This window comes from Manacus vitellinus, unplaced genomic scaffold (assembly GCF_001715985.3).
Source record: "Manacus vitellinus isolate BGI_N305 unplaced genomic scaffold, ASM171598v3 scaffold_6_pilon, whole genome shotgun sequence".
In the NCBI taxonomy this organism is placed as follows: Eukaryota; Metazoa; Chordata; class Aves; order Passeriformes; family Pipridae; genus Manacus; species Manacus vitellinus.
In genome coordinates, this window is record NW_021940750.1 from 31,219,451 (window position 1) to 31,235,352 (window position 15,902).

At 37.0% G+C, this 15,902-nt stretch overlaps 1 protein-coding gene across 11 annotated transcripts in view; it reads left to right on the forward strand.

Moving 5' to 3' along the window:
* Positions 1 to 15,902, forward strand: part of EML1 (EMAP like 1) — a 125,451-nt gene that overhangs the window by 61,051 nt on the left and 48,498 nt on the right. For 5 of the 11 annotated variants that reach the window (XM_018082542.2, XM_018082549.2, XM_018082543.2 and 2 more), the window contains exons 2-3: positions 9,157 to 9,339; positions 14,891 to 15,023. In XM_018082542.2, the coding sequence (XP_017938031.1) occupies positions 9,157 to 9,339; positions 14,891 to 15,023 (316 nt within the window). Of the gene's footprint in view, positions 1 to 9,156; positions 9,340 to 12,575; positions 12,639 to 14,890; positions 15,024 to 15,902 lie in introns of those variants that run through there. The other 6 variants (XM_018082540.2, XM_018082541.2, XM_018082545.3 and 3 more) reach the window with 3 other exon arrangements.

Below are 15,902 nucleotides of genomic sequence, written 5' to 3' on the forward strand. Positions count from 1 at the left end.
TGTTTGAGTCCTTGGCAAGAGCAGTTTGTTTTTCCTGCATTAATGTCAGTAAAGATTTTTTGCTGGAGAGTGGGAAAATATGATGGGAAAATTGTAAAAAAAAAAAAAAGTTACTATTTTTTATATGTATCTGTCTGAATTAAATGAAAGGAAGACTTAACCCTAATTGAAGATGAAGATGGACAACATGGGAAAAATTCCAGTCTGGTATGGGCATCCTGTATGCTGTTTTACCTCTTCCATCTGAGCAAGGCTGTCACTAGTTAATTCAAGTACTTCTCACAAGCACTAGATTAACTGTCAATAGCGAAAAAATTGTACATATACTGTGGGAGACAGCACTGAACAAGACAGGTTTTAAAAGAAGACTTGAAATAGCTTTCCAAATTTGAAATAATTTTTCCTTTAAATATTTAGGTTGTGATTTGTCTTTGTGACAGCCTGTAATGAAGTCTAATGTTATGCTGCATTAATTTCTGAAACTAAAATATAAATGAGGTACAAAGTTCCAAAGAAAAGTCAGACCAGAGCTGGAAGTGAAGCCATTAGCTGAGAGCAAGTAACCAGAGTTTGCTAAAGTGATAAATCTACTTTAGACATCAATGACCCCTTCTGCAGGTGCGGGAGGAATGTTTTGTTCTTTTTGTATTATGTCCCTTAGTTTGAGTCTACAGAAAACAATTAATAAAGCTGATAAGCCTCTAAGAAATGTAAATGCAGAATATTTGGGAGCGGTTTTTATCTTACAAAGAAATGCCATTGATTAGAGGCTGAGATTTTCCAATTCTTATTTCTCAGAGGATACACTTATGAAATAAGACAAAAAATAAACTATTTCAAATTGGTGACTATGGATTACTTGCTGTTGATGTAATCTCAGTTTATTAAATCTTTAATTTCTTAAATGAAAAAGTGTTTTATTTGCTTATGTATTTCTGAAGTTTAATATTGTTTTCAATTTGTTTTTAAAACTATATACAATATGATTACATATTTCATTAAAATGCAGATTATAGAAAAATATCAGTAAAAAGTTAATGCTTCAAGTAAATTTGAGTATCAGTTTTCATTTTAATATTGAATATGGAAATTAGGAAAGTGATGAAACATATGCTGACCTAAGTAGTTTAAGTGTTTATATAGTGCTGTCTCTAGTGTAACATAAACACTGCATTTGACTGCAGATCAGCTACTGACTGATGTATCTTCTAGTTTCTTGCTAGTGTGAATCAACTTTTCTCTAGGAAGTACACAACAAACAAGAAAAATAAATTGGTTTGTAATACATTATCAAAGGCTAACATCAGTAACCTTTAGAAGGTGTTTTAAGTCAGTTTTCTTGTCTTTTGAATCTCTCCTGACTGCAGGTAACTCTTCTGCTTTTATGTATATCACATGGTTGAAGAATCAAATTAAGAGATCCAGTCTTTTTAAAGGCAGTGAGAAGATATTGAAATAAGCACTATAAAGTTTCTAGGAAAACATTTAGTATGAACTGATATGTTTATTTTCATGTGGATTAAAATGCATTTAGGAGAAGCAAATCTTACATCTAAGTTGGTTCTTTTTGTCTAACAGTGCTTAACAAAAGCTGGAGTCTTTTTACCTTCCATCACGTGAGGAATTTGAATTCATTCCTTGCCGGCTCTTGTAGGATGACTTGGACATTGAGGCATAGCTGTGACATGGAGATGGGAGCCATTGTACATTTTCTCCCATGTTCCACAGTCTATTTTCCTTTTCTTATTGTTAAGGGTGTGATACAGACATATCCTGAGCACATCACTGAGAACATAAGATGGTAAAACACACTCAGCTATTCTGCCCTGATACCTTAATTACCCTACTAGGTCCTTTATTTACAAGTTTGTGTTAGCTGTATCTTCAGCTTCTTAACTTAAGGCAGATCCCATGGAGTCACTTTTTTCAAATTACTATCCTTGCATTAATATTATTCTATGGAAGGTCATCTTTAATCCCCTGGTTTCTGTTCACAGTGCTGGCTTTTGGGGTTTATTTTAATGGTATGGGCTGATCCCAGTGTAATGTGAGGAATTATAAGTGGTTAAAACATTTTCTATTGATCTCTGTATCCGAGAGAGCCAGCACAGTAATTCTGAACTGTAAAGCATTTACACTGATAGACCTCTTCTGGGGAAAATTCCTCTAATTTATTGATGTGTCAAAAATTCCTTCCATCTTCCACTTAAGCACTATTGGGGGAGATAATTTTTAACTGGTTTATTTCCAAGTAGAAGCTCATCTGCCATCTGCTTGGGAAAAAGTAGTAAGCTGCTGGCTATAGGTCAACAGCTACAGGCAGGTCAAGGGCACATGCCTATAATTTTGCTGCAGTGATTCCTGACTAATTATCCACAAGGAACTTTCTGAGAATTTTGTGTTTTCTTCTCTCCCATTTTGTTAATGAATGCAGTGCACCCAGCTGTGAGGCTCTGAGTGATGATTGCTATTATTTATCCTTTTAAATTCTGCCTCTAATTTTAGAAAATTATGTTGCCTCTCTTTAAGTTTCTAGTGGTAAAACTGTAAAAGGACAAGTTATTCCTCAGTGAATGTTGGGAAATACAGTAATAAGATTTTATAAATACTGGACTATAGTAGCTATTTTTATTAGAGGAGGGAATATACTGTTCACAAAAATAACCATCTGTAGTCCATATTAGTAGATGAACAAATATTTGTATTATTATTTTTTAATTAGGATGGTTTAGGAGTGATCTGTTCTCAAAAGATGATGCTTTACATTACTGTTAATATGGTTCCCAGTGCAGTCCAGAGTAGGGCATTAGGTGGATGTGTGGGTTAGAGTTCTCTCCTTCCCATTTCCTCCTACACATATATACCTTGTGAGGACATGGAAAAACTAATCTGTCTGTTCAGATTACTTAATGTGAGATGTACCTGATTGTACCCAACTAGGGCATCTCCTTGCATTGCTAATCGTTCTTAGGAGCATGCATTAGAATACGGAATGAACTGAAAAGTTGTCCTACCTGTTCAGAAATGGTATGTGTATATAGATTAGATGTAATTTCTCTTTCCTCATAATCAAAACTTTCCAGATAAAAAAGCATACTTTTATCCTATTATATATCCTTTTATAGCAAAACACAGTTAAGAAGATTAGACGTTCAGCTGACAACCAGTTTTGATTTCTAGAACTTCAGGTAAAGCAACAGCATCTACAGTTTTATCTCTAGTTAAAAAAATCTGTCTTTTTTTTCCCCCCTAGCCACACAAAATAACAAGATTAAATAGGATAACATTATTTTGGGCTTTAAATCCACTTGCTTCTCACAGTGGAAAGCTCTAATCTGGTCAAAACAGGGTCTAGCAGAGTAGTCCAGCATGTACGAAGACTTTACGATAAGCTGTCGTCCATATGTGTTGTCATTGTCCCCAAGAGGCAAACCTGGAGGGCTGCTGCTGTGTTTCAGGTAGGGTACAATGTTTTGCATTAGAAAAGTGAACAGAGGAAAGATATTTAGTCTGTGAAATACTGTCGACATTAATCTTTCAAACAAAGGGGCTTGGTGTGGCGTTGTCAAAGGAAACTAAACCTGCTGTTTTATTTTCCCATTGTTCTCTTGTACAGAGAGTCTTCTGGTCTGCAAATGACCACTGACAGTATGCCACAGAAATTGTCACAGGGAGAATACTTGGTACTTTCCAGATCTTGCATTGAAGCCTGGCAACAATGTTGAGCTGCATTCCCCTGTTTCTGTGCCACAGGGAACTGCTTGTGTTCCTTTTTTCGAGAAGTTGGATGGCTGTCTCTCGCTTCCCCGTTCTCCTTTTTCTCTCTGTTGCTGTCAACTCAGACACACTGTAACTATCAAATTACTTGTCTGTCTGACTTCTGTGCCCCAAACTCAAAGATGCATGAAATGAACTCAAAAGGGAGGGCAGGATTTTGAAGATGTCGGAGATGCCTGCCACAGAGGGATGTTTTTCTGCACTCCTAGAGTTTCAGGCTAAACGTACAGAGTCAAGAGAGGTGAAGCAGAGAGGTCGTTTGAAACTTGGTTGTAGTGTGACTCCAGGAGAGCTTGAAGGAAATAGTTCAAGTTTCTCAATTACTTGCATGAGATCTCAGGGATGATGTGGGAAGAAGGGGAAGTTGCCAAATGTGTGCTGAGTGACATGTGCCACATCTGACAGTTTTACAGTTAGTGGAGTCAGAAAACCATGGGCCTTTATTGGTGGAAAAATGTTTCTGGAAGTGTAGCATCTTTAGTGTTCTTAATTGCTTGCTAGTGTACTGGGTCAAATTCAGTGTATAGATCTCCCTGTCTGAATTCATCTGCAGGATTGTAGGGGGTTTGTTTGCTTATTTTTTTATTAAATACTACTTTTAAGTTTCTTTTGGTGGCATGGCTTTCTTGATAGCTACTGTGTTCTATCACAGAGTTTGCTGCATGCTGGGGGTAGAGAATTCCCTTCTGTCCATGTGCATGTTTCATAAGGCTCTAATAGTGGCCCTGAAGTTTCATAGCAATTTCCAAGGAATGTAAATACTTGTACCAACTCATTTCAGAAGTGCAGAACGTGACACACTTACTGATATCTCTGTGACGGAAAGTATTCCTACCAGTTGAGCTCAGTTCAGGCTTGCTGGCACAATCTGTATCTTTGTGCTAGAAGAAGAGCTTCTCTGTGTGTGGGTGATGCTGCCTTTTCACTGCTATCCTTTGCCATGTTTTCCATCATGTGGGTTATCTTTAGTTTTTGCCAAAGACCACCGCTGGAATTTGCTGTCCTCAGAAGGCTTACATTTTCTTTCCTGATGTCCTGCAGAGTACCTAAATACAGGGACAACTCTGCAAATACTTTGAGATGCTACTTTTAAAGTGTATTATAAAAGTGTCTAGCTACCACAGTTGCAAACAAGTTTGGAAGGACTTCATGTACAATTTTATCCTGTTAATTGATGCTCCAAAGAGGCCACGTAGATTGAATAAACTCAGATTTTTTTGCCAGTCTTTTGAGAATTGGTACCTAATGTTTCCACTGCAAAGTCAGCTGCCATGGTCTGAGCTGGACAAGACAGCCTCAAAATTAATGTCTGCATAATTCAAAGGTGAAATATGTTTAATGAAGTAGTTCTTCTGGGGGGGGGGGAGCTGGGGGAAATGCCAAGTCTATTTTAATTATTTCCTACACCATTAAGGTACACTCTAGATTTAGGTTTTTCAGAAGGTAGAAATTATAGAAAATAGTATGCATTTTAATAGGCTTCTTTCTAACTAATATTGTAAGTACATTAATTTTTCTTCAACCTACATACAGTGAAATAGTATTGAAATCATTCTTGTAAACAGCATACATGTCCTGTTGTTGGCTTTGCTTCAGCTGTTTCTTCACATTTGGCTAAGCTCAAGTAATAAATTGCTGAAAAACTGGAGTACACTCTGGAAGCAGATTAATCATCTGACTCAGTATTGTCTTTTAGTTTGCCACGAGAAATCTTTCCAATCTATGAGATCATGGATTAGCTGGTTGGAAAATTTAAAGAGGGGCATGTAGTACATTCCCTTTTTGTGCTGCCTTCCCTTTGAAACCTGCAGTATCTCAGCAAAGCAAAACTGAAGGACTCTTCCTTCCAAGTTTTACCACAAATATGTATTACCATCTGAATCGATACCTCCTCGTTTTATCTAATTTTGGACGTTGTAGGTGGCATTTATCTCACAAGGTGTAGATTTACTCCCTGCCTGCGGCACTGGGGCTGGGATCTCTAAGGTCCCTTCCAACCCAAACCATTCTATAATTTACATGTTTGATGCTTATGATTTAGACTTGCCTTAAAATCCGTGAAAAGAAATGAATGCTTGTAGAAGGTGACTCACTGCAGATTTCTAAAAACATGTTGCATAAACTTTGCTGTAAAGTCCTTTCTCTTCCCACTGATAGAAAGAGGTAATGATTAATTCTGTTGATGCTGCCCATGTGGGTGATATGATGTCTTTTCTGCCTGTCCGTGGGCAAGGGGTGGTAGTGACTGATAAGTAGATCTAACACTTAAAGACAATTTGTTTGGATTTGTAGTCTCCTTCATATGCCTTTCCAAATTGCATTACAAATGTGTGCTAAAATATTCCTTGCAAGTGTCCTTTGCTGTGAGGATGAGTGGTACACTGCAGAGGCAGGTCACAAATTAGGCTAACAATGCTGTTCTTGCTCATGTGGGCAGAATAGGTGACATCTGATGTGACATTCTTGTTGTTGTTTTGTTAATTTATAGCATTAATTGTTTTTTTTCTCTTCTGATACCATACCACTTGGCTTACTTGGCTGTGTTGAAGTTGCAACTTTATTGCTCAACATACTGGGATACAATGATCTCAATGGCAAGAACATTCCATCCTCTACTTGCATAATAAACAGGTTATGCTTATTTTACAATTGAACTTTGCATTCTTCAGAAAACATAGTTTTATTGTATTCTCTGTCTCTTTTCTAGCTTACTTGTATATGCATGCAAAGAGGAGGCAAAGTGAAGTATTATTGGACTGGAAGAAATCTTGTCTTCAGATGCAGTCTTCCTGAAAGTTGTTACAAATTTTATTCTTTTCTGCATCCTTGGAAGGGAGCTGCATCCAGTGGGATAACCACCATAAAAAACAAACAAGCTGTAGGTTACAGAAAAAGATGATGGCTATGTTACAAAGAACCTGGAAGAATGATGATAGTGGAAGGCACAGACATGCTGTGATCAGAGGAGGGGTTTGCTGGTGCCTATTGGTCAGTGAGGGTGTGAGGGGAAGAGTCACAGTGGCAGCTGGGAGAAGGGGGAAGAAGGGAGAGGGCTGGACATCTTAGCAGTTGTTAGTGGGAGTGATTTCTTACAAGACTGTAAATAAACCAGTGCCATGGATTTAACACTCGAAGATTTATATCTGGACAAAATTACTGTTTCTACACACTTAAAAATTACTGGAATTGATACTTTAGTGAGGATGTTTTCTTTTGTAACAAGGGCTAGATTCGTTTTAACACCAACTGATTTTCCCCTGGGTTTCCTTCTCTGCCCTGTTTTGGGATATGGCTCTTTCTTGTTGACTGAATTCAGAGGAAAACTATGCCTGATGGTATTGAATTTGGCAGAATGGCTGAAGTTTGATTTTGGCTTGTATTGGTTAAATCAAGCTTTTGATTTGGTTGCCTATTGTCCAGTATGCTAATCCGTGTTATTTCCAGCTGAGTTAAAGTGTAAAGTCATTAGAGCAGCGTGGGGCTTTTGTTTGTATGAGGAAAGGTTAAGTTCTGCAGGCAGCTCATACTGCTGCCAGCACTGCTGCTAATCTGAGTTTGGGGACTAATCACCTGTAACAGCTGCAGGACAGAGTCCTGTGCTGAGCAGAAATCTGATTAGGCCAAAGTTTGGAAAGCTTTGTCATGGAGAAAGTTTTTCAACTTTTTTCAGGAACTTGAGTTCTGATTTATTTCATTCAGAACCAGATACTTACCTTGCCATTATGTTCAGCCTAATAATATCCTGGTGCTGACATTTTAAGTAAGTCCTGAAAATCCTATAACATAATTAACAATCAAAATTTAAACTATGTTAGCCTGTGGCTATTTATGGACTGTCAGTATCATTATATTGTTTCTGAGTTGTTTCTAATTTGGTTTTTGGAAACCACAAATAGCTGTTGGGGGTGTGAAGGGTAAGGAAGCCAAAACTCAGCTGATTAGCAGATGTCAAAAACAATCTGTATGGGGGTGGAGATGAGTAGATTGTTAAAAAAAAATTAATGCAATTTTTCCCTAGAGCCTTATGTTTTAAAGTATCTCTGCATTAACATTTTTGGGTATGCTTTAAAATGTACTCAGAAACTGTTATTTTCCTTTTTGAAACACTTAGTTTGTTTTAAAATTCATCAGGAGTTATTATGCACAAACCATTTAACTTTTGTTTTATGCCCTTTTACAAAATAAGTGGAAAACTCTGGTTTGCAATGGAGGAGAAATAAGGACACAAGAATTGAAAACAAATACCAGCTTCTTCACAAAGAGAGCTCAGCTTTAACAGAAGAAATCCATGCTGCAGACTTGCATTAGAAATGAGTGAGAGGTCAATTATGACTGCAGATAGTAGCATAAATATCCATTTTTTCTAGAGTACAATTGTCAATTGAAAGCTGTAATCCATGACAAACGTTACTGAAGATGATCCAGGAAGTTAGTGCCCAATTTGTTTTTAGGTTTCAATTTTAGTTAAATAAAATTTTGCAGTGCTCTTTAAAAACTGCACTTCTTTTTTCTCTAATTGGTACTGACTTAGACATCTTTGGTGTTCCTTTTGTCTTCCTTTCTTCTTCTTTTCCCTAACTTAATATTGTAAGAAATTACAGTGTTTCTATGTGATAGGAGCTGCAGTGGAACAAAAGTGCTCATTTAGGAAAAATATTCTTATTACTAGTTTTGAGTGGAAAGAACATGTAGTCCTCATCAGGCAGTTGCAGGCTTAAAGCTTCTGTGGGTTATTTCCAAATAATGGGTGCATTCATTGTATGTAAAGTAATTACCCTTTTAAGAATTTGCAGGCTTAGAGTACAATTACTGAGTAATTCTGAATTTATTTAGGTCTTTATTTCAGTCAGAGGGAATGTTCTCAAAGCTGGTGGTATAAACTAAAAGTTAGCAGATGGGTTAGTATCTATTCTTCGGTCTGTGGATGATAACTTGAAAAAGTGTAAGCCTGTCTGTTGCTTACATATGTATAATGTATCTCTATCACATATATGAGAAGGAAAACTCTGGAAGGGTATGTAGCATATCAGAAAATGTAGCTCTCTACCTGACAGTGTCAGAATGTTGTGTTGAGCAGAACAGTGAAGGGCAATGATTGATCACTGCAGTTCAGACATGTAGATAATTGGTAGTGGGGCCCAATTAACAAGTGACCCTGAAGCCAACCTCATCATCACATCTTACTTAAGTGCTCATCTTTTTTATTTGGTTATTTATTTTTATTTCCATCTCTTCCTTTTGGTCACTTAAAAACTTTCTTCCTCAAGAGGTCATCAGGTCTGAGAAAAGCCTTCCTTTTACCTGCAGCCAGTTATGTAAGGTATTCCTTGATGGCTGTACATTATTGACAATGCATTTTTTTTCTACTGTTTTGCTCAGATGACAGTGCCTCTGCTGCAAGCAGTATGGAGGTAACAGATCGCATTGCCTCCCTGGAGCAGCGTGTCCAGATGCAGGAAGATGACATCCAGCTGCTCAAATCTGCCCTTGCTGATGTGGTCCGACGCTTGAATATTACAGAGGAACAGCAGGCCATGCAGAACAAGAAAGGACCTACCAAAGGTTTGCATTTCAAATAGATGTAAAATAGGTAGTGCAATTCAACGGGTGTTTTGTGTGTATTAAAATAGATTGTTCTTTACATCTTGAAATACTCAAAATCAGCAAACCAAACTCTAAATGAAATACATTTGGACTTTACCCTGTTAAAGAGAACACATAGAAATCCAAATGTTTAAATCTATGGTCTTCTACAGTTTACATGAACCAGCAAAGTATTTACATGTTCTTAGTGCTTAATCCACAATCTAAATTTAACCATTGCTGCCACTTCTTTACTTTTGATCAAGATTAGTTTATAAACTCTTTAGGGAGTACATTGTTTTCTGTGAATTAAACTCCTAATAGGTTGGGGTTTTTTTAATCTAAAAAATGAATTAAACTTAAGTAAAATAGGATTAAAATTAAATTGAAAGTGTCTTAAGTGTCTTTGGATGGTGCTCTAAGACAGCTCTAAGCCAGCACAGAGGTGACATGACTGAGGAGATGGTGCAACACCAAGTGCTCAGCTATGGGGGAAAGGTAGAGCTGTGGTTGTTGCCTGACCATGTTCCAGAGCAGCAGATCCAGAGCCAGCAAGGTGCCAGGTGTGACAGAATGTTGTGCTGTGTCACATGTGCCACAGTGTGCTCTCTCATGGTTCCTGCTCTGCAGGAACAGGTTTGTCTGTGCACAGATCAGAAAAGGTAGACTTGAACATCCAGCACTTCGCAGTTATAAAGGTTGGCTAAAACCCAACCAGTGTGATTTAATGTAGTCTGTGAGGCCACAGAGGCCTGGGACACTGCCTATGTTCAGTTTAGCAGAAATGCACAAAGTAATTTTGAGAGGTCTTAGGAGTAAGAATAGTAGAAAGTAAGTATGACTGACCTCACAGGCTCTCTGTTGTCTAAGTTAAGAAATTGTTTCTTTTGGGGAACTGGTATATAAAACAAAACCTTCATTTGCATCAGAGTATGTTATGCAATTATGGATTAGTACTTTTTACTTTTCTCAGCTGGAAGTTAGGGCTTCCTTTCATCTCAATTATGTATTTGTGACTTTGCAACAGTCAACTTTCAAATTCAGTTTTGGCATTGATTTAACAGACTAGATAGGGAACCACTTAATTAATTTGCTGAACTGAGATGTCATGTTTGTCACAAAGTTTTGTATCAGGAGATGAGGAAAGGTGAAAGGGACATAATTACAGAGCCAAATTATTAGTTGGTTGTATATCATGCTAGTAGTCAGACAGAACATGCAGTAAATATCTATTATCTTGTTCTTGTGTACTTTTCCCTTTCTGTTGTCATCTCCTCATTTTGTCTTTTATTGAAAAAAAATTAAATATCAGATAAGTTAAATGTTGTTAAAGATAGCCTCCACTGTGATAAAATGTTCCATCAAATCTGGTTGTACAAGGGATTAAGAGGGTTCGTGTTGCCTGTAAAATAGATATTATCTGATGTGTGGAGGAAATAAAATCTAGTAATTGTTACCGAGTTGTAACCAAATCTGTTCTTCTTGCCCGCTGGCTTTACTTAGCAAAATCCAGACCAGATTTTCATGGATTCTGTGAGCAGAGATAAACTCTAAATCAGGAGAGGCTTTCTTGGTCCTGGCAGATTGCTAGAGCCATAGTTCAACATACATTGAAGAAAAGCTGCTGTGAGCCTTTCCCTCTGCCTTCTATGGCTGGTTTTGTGGGTCTTTTGGTTGTTTGTGGTTTGTTTTTTTTTAAATGTATATATGACATGACTGCTTCTTACCATGTATGTGTAATTACAGTGTAAGAAGTTTTGCTGTAATGATGCAAATGGAGGACTACAAATGTTAATTGCTCTTCCATTGCAAATTACCAAAATGAGTCCTGGTACTTGCCACCTAATTTCTGGAAATAATTACTATTGTGACAGTTTATGTAAAGAACTTTAATTTTTCTGTACATCAGTTGTGTCAGTGTAGTCAACCTTATTAAACATGAATTATAAACATGAAAGAGAATCTGAAGTATGTTGATGGAAGGGTATGGACAGATTGCTCCAGGATCAATATGATCAGGCAAATGTCAGATTTATTAGGAGAAAGACAGATTATATAGTGCTCATGACGCTCAACTTCTTGTTCACACTACATTGGTTACATAAGGAAAACATACTCTGCTGTCCACTGCTAATTGGACCACAACAGGTGGTCATAGGAGATGAGAAAACTTTATTCACCTGCCAAAACTCCTCCTTGGCATCTTGGCACAAGGCCTGCAGCCATATTAGTGGCGCAGCATTTTTTACTATCTGCACCCAGCCATGCCAGGGGAGAAATCACAGAAATGCAACAGAAACTGTTCACACAATTTCTACCCTGCAACAGAAGTATTCTGATCACTTGTTTCTTCCAGCTGTTTTGTCAAATATGATGCATTTTACATGATGGCCTGTCTTTCCTACAGTAGGCACAACTACTGTGTAACAAATGATATGCAATTACTTACCATAAGTATTTTAGCCAGGAATAGTGTTACAGAGACTGTTGATGGAGACTGTAAGGAGAGGGGCTTGCTTAGACAAGGGAGGAGCTGGAGTGGTGGCTTCTTGTGCTTTACCACTTGGGCTGCATGGACTGGATCTGTTTACTTTACCTTTATCATTTAGTGCAGTATTTTAAAAAGTGGAATAAGGTCTCAGAATGTCACAGAATTCTTGTCCATGCAAACTGGGGTTGGAAGCATACTGTCTGCTGCTGTTTTCATTTGATCCACAGGTGAAGTATATCAGGATTAAAAGTGTGTGTGTGTTTGGGGATCTCGGTGCCTTTGGAAAAACAGGTTTCCGAGTACTGTTTAAAGTCTGGAACAAGAAGCTTCATGGGGCAAATTACTTTGTTTTTCTTAGTACTTCAGATTTAAACTTGATTTAAAGATTTCAACTTTCAGACTTTCAAATCTATAATGGAAAAATGTTGAGCTTGTTGCCAGTCTTTGTGTGTATTCTTGTTCTAGACTTGAGCTAAGCAGCTTAAAAGCAGTGTACATCATGGAAAGGGAGTGGCTTATTTGTCCATTTGTGGAGCTCCTTCACTAATGTGTGTTGAGTTTTTGTTTAGGTTTTTTTTTATTATTTTTTCCCCCTTCCTTATTTAATTCAACTACTTGGTGGAGTTCAGTATGGCTTCCTGCCTTTGTTTTACCTGTGTTTGTTGTTCTTTCCTTTTGCAATTTTTGGTTTGTTTGTAAACTTAACAGCCCTATTAATCCGTAGATCAGAGTATGATTAAAAAAGCTGCTGCTGAGGCTGATAAACTTGTCAGTCCTGCTACCACAGGTAAGATCTTGAAGCACCAGATCTTAAAAATAATCACTACTGACAAAGCAATCATAACAATGTGTTTGAGTTACTGACTTCTAACAGCAATGGCATGTTTGGGGTTGTGTGACTTTGATGCCAGTTACCACTGGTGTGAACTAGGTGTCGTAAATAAAACTAAATAGCTCCAGAGTAAACAGAGGACTAATTGAATAATGCATAGTTTTTCTGTGTGCTATGTAAGAGTTTCGTGGTGTTGTTTTCTACACTAGATGACCTCTAGTTCCAGGAGTGTGGATTGTGGGTTGGTGCTGGATTTGAAGCAAACTCTCTGTTAAAGGTTGCAGGGTTTATTCCTGGCTGCTGCTAGTTTTGATTTCATAAGGTTAGGAGAGTAAGCACACTCCAGCTGGTTCACTCCAGTTACTTTTTAATAGACTCTTTTTTTAATATAACTATAAAGAAGGAAAATATTTTAATCATTTATTTATGTAACTTTAATTGCTGTTCTAATTTGTCATCTCAAAGCCTCATTAAAGTTTTGTGAGCTACAGAAAGTTTGCCAGGAAACAAGTCCACAACTGCTCAACTGTAGCTACCTGTGATTCTGTAGTGTACAGCAGATTCAGTTTTATACATACAGATTAATTACAGCAGTGCAGCAATTAGTTAGGAGACAAGCAGCAGACCATCCAGCACAAAACTGTAAAAAGAATTTAACTTGGAAAAATGAATACTGTAGAAGTAAATGGAATTATGATATCTGAATCCCTTAATAAAAGAAATAGAGGCATGAGAAACCAAGTAAATTCTAGACAGAATTAATCTGTTAAAATAGATCATGAAAGCCAGGGCTGGAAGGCATCCTCAGTGAGCATGGAGGAAATTTTATTCTTTTTTTTATGTCTGTTGACCTGTTTTCCTATCATCATTCACTCTTCAAATGAGCCTCATTTCTTTGGTATTTCCATATAGGTTGTTTTCTGAATTTCTCTCCTCTGAACAAATAAATAATGAATACATAACAAGTGTGTATTCTAACAAAGTTTTAAGAGACAATTTGTCTCAAAAGTTGCATTCCTTAGTAGACCATATTTACTGACCTAATCGTCTCAAGGCACAGGCTTTCAGATCTATCTTATTTTGTTCAATATATGAAAACTTCAGATGAACAAGTCAATAAATATTTGCTGTCAGTGCTACAATAAGATGTTACAGTATAACTTAGGACTGTATACAATTGGTACTGTTTCAGTTTAGCTTTTTAGATCTCTTATCCTTGGCGCTCTTTTTTCGAAGAACATTTTATAGCTATTCTCTGTGCCATCCTCTCCAGGTTCAGTGAAATTTTATCTTATGTTCCTAAAGTGACTTCTGGCATCTTTACAAAGCAGGCTTGTAATACAAAGTCCTGTCAAATTTCAAGTGATTCAAGCTTTTTTTCCCTGTTGTAGAGAGAGCATTAGTCATGTTTGTGTCTGTGTTTCGAGGCTATGACCCACAGTAGTTTTCATGTTTGTACTCACTGCTTGCAGTTTTAAACACTGTTTTGTAACTAACTTTTACTTGAATGGGACTTTTCTGTTATTCTAATATTAATTACAGCTATGACATGTATATCCTTTTTTGAGCCAACATTTGATCAGAAGAACGTAGGTAGATAATGCTGGCTTATTAACTCCACTGTTCTGCTGATTTCAATTGCTTTTTCTGAATAAAGGGTATGATTCCTTTTTGTCAAACATAAGCCCACATTCTTTGAAAGAACACCTTTTTTGGGGAATAGGAATTTCTTAATAGATAATTTGCTTGTCGAAAACCTTCAGGAGTACTGAGGAGCAGGAGTTACTGGGATGACAACTTGCCTTCATTTCTAACACTTATCTGGACACTATCCAGACTTATGCTGTTTGGAGAGAGCAGGATGGGTTTTGATGGCAACAACTGCTTTTGTGCTTACCAGTAAGCTCCTTGATCTAGGACAGAATTTTACAGATGAGAGAGGTTATAGAATTGTGTGCTTAAGACATATGCTATGATTGACTTGATAAGACTGTGATTATTATTATTGTTATTATTATTATTATTAAATATTTAATAATAATAAATTTCTAATTGTCAAAACCCTCATCTGTGCTGAATTTGGCAATAGTGAAACAAAAATGGCACACTACATAGATAATTTAAAATACTCTAATGTAGTTTGCTGAGGGGAAAAAAAACAGAGAAGCAAATGAAAATGATGATTTTGTCTTATGCTTGTTTAACAGCAAGACCACTGGTACAAACCCTGCCTTTAAGGACTACAGTTAATAATGGAACTGTGTTACCAAAGAAACCAAGTGGCTCTTTACCTTCTCCATCAGGAACCAGAAAGGAGACTGTACCACCAGCAGCAAAAAGGTAGGCACCTATGAGAAACCTTCTAACCATAGAATTGAAAACATGGTATAGCCCCTCTTTTAACCTTCTAGATATGTAGTTTTTCTTACTTGCAAAGCAGCAGTCTAAATATGTGGTTCAGAAAGAAAAGTAGATGAATTTCATTCGAAGAGGGTTTACATTTATTCATCCTAATTACAGCTAAGGTTTTTACCATGAGTATTGAAAGAATGCACAAAGCTTGGTCTTACTGGTTTGTGTTGTTTTCTTCCTAGTAGAATCTAGCATAAAGAGAATAAAGAATTTCTACTGTGCTGTTGCCCAACATGATGTGAAAAATAGTGCAAGAATTCTTTTAGTAGCTAGTAGAAAATACATAATCTGCAGAGAAACTGGGATATCATTATAAATTAGTGTGTTACCTTTTGGTGGTTTTCTCTCACTAAGAAAATTATCATAGAAACTGCATGTGCAGTGTTAGAAGCATCTTGGGGAGGAGGAAAATTCTATGCCTAGCACATATTTATGCAAATGAAAACATCCATCTTTAGATATCTTGCCATTAGCATGTATTTAAGTCCTTTTAAAAATTACTACCCTGTCTCAATTTGCTTTGTGTGTAGTTGTTTTTAAGTAGGCTAAATGTTTTATACATCTAGGTTATAAGGAACGGAATGGACTGGGTGAAGCAAGTTCAAGTTGTATGTGGCAGTTATTGTGGTGCTAATCTGCTGCAGGGTTTGTCTGTAAAGGATAATAGTGTGGGGTTTTGAGGTTTTTTTGGTACATTTCTTTTGTGTGTCATCATTATCTTTTTGTAGTGATGATGCTGTCAGCTCTGAGGAGGGCAGGTTGTAGAGATGAGAGCATTAACCTCCTAAGATCTGAGGTCTCTCTTGT